This window comes from Rattus norvegicus, chromosome 10, assembly GCF_021556685.1.
Source record: "Rattus norvegicus strain SHRSP/BbbUtx chromosome 10, alternate assembly SHRSP_T2T, whole genome shotgun sequence".
NCBI lineage: Eukaryota > Metazoa > Chordata > Mammalia > Rodentia > Muridae > Rattus > Rattus norvegicus.
In genome coordinates, this window is record NC_141543.1 from 63,907,987 (window position 1) to 63,911,701 (window position 3,715).

At 45.6% G+C, this 3,715-nt stretch overlaps 1 protein-coding gene and 1 pseudogene across 1 annotated transcript; one reads left to right on the top strand and one right to left on the bottom strand.

Annotated features, from left to right (window-relative positions):
• Positions 1-554: 554 nt before the first annotated feature.
• On the bottom strand, positions 555-1,499 carry Or1e18 (olfactory receptor family 1 subfamily E member 18). The gene is given in 1 exon segment (NM_001000724.1): positions 555-1,499. A coding segment is annotated over 1 exon segment (945 nt).
• An 880-nt stretch (positions 1,500-2,379) lies between these two features.
• On the top strand, positions 2,380-3,405 carry LOC148002955 (lymphocyte antigen 6E pseudogene; annotated as a pseudogene).
• Positions 3,406-3,715: the final 310 nt, after the last annotated feature.

The window sequence follows — 3,715 nt, forward strand, 5'->3', positions numbered from 1 at the left end:
AAACACTGTGAAAAGCAAGTCCAGGCAGCCCCGCCCTGCCGCTAGGACTAACAGACCATAAAGATAAAGAAAAGGAATGTAGGAACCAGCCCGAGTTATCAGGACTGACTCAAACCATCTGGCAGAAAGGCTCCTCCCCCAGCTTAGTCAGAGTCCTTCAAACCCTGATACGCCCCTAGCTTCTAAAATCCTGTACGGTCCAGTCAATACATACTCTCCTGCTGTGCTGTAATCTCACTGCCATGTTTAAATGAGCCAATCACTTATAGCCGCGCCAGAAATTAGCCAATTGTGTGTAACCGCGCCAACCCCCCTAGCCTTCCCTATATAAACCCCTATCTTTTGAGCTTTCGGGTTGACACCTCTGTCTCCTGCACAGGATATGTGTCGACCCGGAGATCCCTGTAATAGATCTCCGTAATAAACCTCACCTTTGCTTATTACATCCAAAAAAAAAAAAAGAATCTCAAATGGCAATGAGAAAATCTGATATAATATCACCAAGTTAGTACAGTCTATTGAGTGAAAAATTTGAAAATTATCAAGTGCAACTATCATAGACAGAAGGTAATTTTCTTTTTACAAAGGACTCTTATCAGTGCCTCTTTCATGTCTCTGTTCCTCAGGCTGTAGATGAAGGGGTTCAGCATGGGGGTCACCACTGTGTACATCATGGCCATGACAGTCTCCTTCACAGTAGAGTTATTAGCTGACGGACATAAGTAGAGACCAATGATTGTCCCATAGAACAGTGACACCACAGACAGATGGGAGCCGCAGGTGGAGAAGATCTTGTGGATGCCTCGGACAGAAGGGACTTTAAGAATGGAGGCGACAACTCGTGCATAAGATACAATGATGAGCACAAATGGAATGACAATAACAAGCCCTCCCATGACAAATATCACCAACTCATTAACATGCGTGTCAGAGCAGGACAGTTTCAATAAAGGAGATATATCACAGAAAAAGTGGGGGATCATATTGTCCGCACAGAATGACAATCTGGCCATGAGCAGGGTGTGCAGCATGGCATGGAAGGTGGTCAGCACCCAGGACAGCACCACCAGACTCACACAGAGCTTGGGGCTCATGATGCTCATGTAATGAAGGGGGAAGCAGATGGCCACATAGCGGTCATAGGCCATGGCCACAAGCAGGAAGCTCTCAAGGTCTGCAAAATACAGGTAAAAGTATAATTGTGTCAGGCAGCCTGCATAGGGGATGGATGGAACTTGGCTCTGCATGTTCTGCAACAACTTGGGCATCGTAACAGAGGAAAAGCAGAGGTCAGAGAAGGACAAGTTGCTGAGAAACAAGTACATGGGTGTGTGGAGATGGGAGTCCAGGTGAATGAGGATGATGATGATGAGGTTCCCCAGGACAGTGGTGAGGTACATGGACAGGAACAGGGCGTAGAACACGTGCTGGTGCTCTGAGGGGATGGGCAGGCCCAGGAGAAGGAACTGGGAGATCACAGTTTGGTTCTCTTCTGTCATAATATTTTTCCTGCACCTCTAGAGAAAAATGACATAGATCCTTGGGAATATAAATAATAGTAAGCAGATTTCTAGGCTCTTTGTCTATTATTCATTTTAAACTATTTGATCTCATAACCATAATTATAAATTTATGATCTTGGCAATCACTGATGACCTCTTTTTAACCTTTTTATATGGTTCTTTATCATGTCATTTCCTAAATACATTTAGCCATTTGCTTCTGAGATCAAAATACTTTAGTTTCTTGTTTTACATGGCCATCCTAGGCAACTCTAAGTAGATCATTTATCTTAGTGTCTCTTAGACATCAATGGTCCTAAAGATTCTGAAACTTTACTTTAATAATCACACACACACACACACACACACACACACACACACACACACACACACACACACACACACACACACAGTGGCTTACATTTCCATCTGAAACCCAGTTGTTAAAGTCCATGTAACCTTTAGAACTCTATCTTGTGTTTCAGTAGTTACTGTCTCTTGGCTACATCACAGGCACGTCAAGTCCAGCAGACCCAAGTGACACCTATGATCCACTCTGCTCTTCCCCAGTGTGTCCCCACTCTGCTCTTCCCCAGTGTGTCCCCACTCTGCTCTTCCCCAGTGTGTCCCCACTCTGCTCTCAGCTTTGTAAGGTGTCATTTAGGAACTGATGAATTCAATGTCTGCAAGCCCTGGATCAACTCAGAAATCTGTCAGTTTTATTTTTTTCCCTGCACTTCACCTTTCCACATCAGACAGTCATTGCCTCCACACTACACTCCTGGACTAGGCTGGCAGCTAGATGCTACCAAGGATGTGTTCATGAATCACAAACCTCCAGCCTGTTGGTGATCTCCAGGACCTAAGGTTTCAGCATTATCTTCAGGGCCGTTTCACCCAGAGCAGGCTTCTTTGTCTGGGGAACCTTCAGCTGATGTCTGCCACTTCCAGCATGAGGATCTTCTTGCTTGTGCTGCTGGCAGCCCTTCTGGACATGGTGCAAGTCCATTCTCCTGCACCAACCAGGAGAGCAATATAAACTGCCTGTGGCCAGTTGCATGCAAGGACACAGACAATTACTGTATCATATTATCTGCTGCTACCCACTTTGGGAATGCCAGCCTTGGCTACACCCTGAATAAGGGCTGCTCCCAGATGTGCCCCAATGTAAACACCAATATCAACTTTGGTGTAGTATCCGTGAATAGCTACTGCTGCCAAAGCTCCTTCTGCAATTCCAGCAAAGCTGGCCATCTTAGGCAGCTCTAAGTAGATCATATATCTTAGTGTCTCTTAGATATCAATGGTCCTAAAGATTCTGAAACTTTAATAATCACACACACACACACACACACACACACACACACACACACACACACACACACACACACCAATGACTTACATTGCCCTCTGAAACCCAGTCGTGAAAGTCTGTGTAACCTTTAGAACTCTATCTTGTGTTTCAGTAGTTACCGTCTCTTGGCTACATCACAGGCATGACTTTGTGCCAGTGTCCCACTACTGGGCCCTGGACTCCTGTTCAGCTTGTTGTCTCTGCTGCAGCTGAGACCCTGACCACTCCCATGTGTTCTCCATATCCCTCCAGCTCAGGAAGAAAAGTCCAGCTTCTTTCAGGTCCTAGGGGACCTAGGTATCTTTAGCTCTTCCTGGGTGTGTCTAGTTCCCCTCCACACTCTCTCAGCATCAGGGCTAAGTACCAAATTCATCTATATCTGCTGTGTTGAAATGGTACTAGCAACTCTTATTTCCAGAGCCAATCCTATAACCTCACTTGAGGAACCAGGAAAGGGGTGAAGATCTCCATGGAATCTCAAGAGTATCAGGGCCAGCACTGAATCCAGTGGCCACATTGACAAGGATGTCTAACTCAAATGAATGTACATCTGTGTGTTCAGTGTATCCATGTGTGAATGAAGCCACATGGATTCTGGAATGGGCAAAGAGAACCTGAAAGATTCTAGAGCAGAAGGCCTGTGTCTCCACCAAAACCTCTTCCCTTGGTATTATTCAGGAGGCTGCCCATGGAGGGCAGCCACCCCTCCAGATGAAGGCTCCCAACCCCAGATCCAGTTGAGTCCCTACCTGCCCTCTCTGCCCACTGCTGGCTTCCTGTTGCTCTTCTAGTGTCTCAAACAAACTGTTCCTACCCATTCCAAAAACAAAAAACAAAAAACAAAAAAAAAAAAAACAAA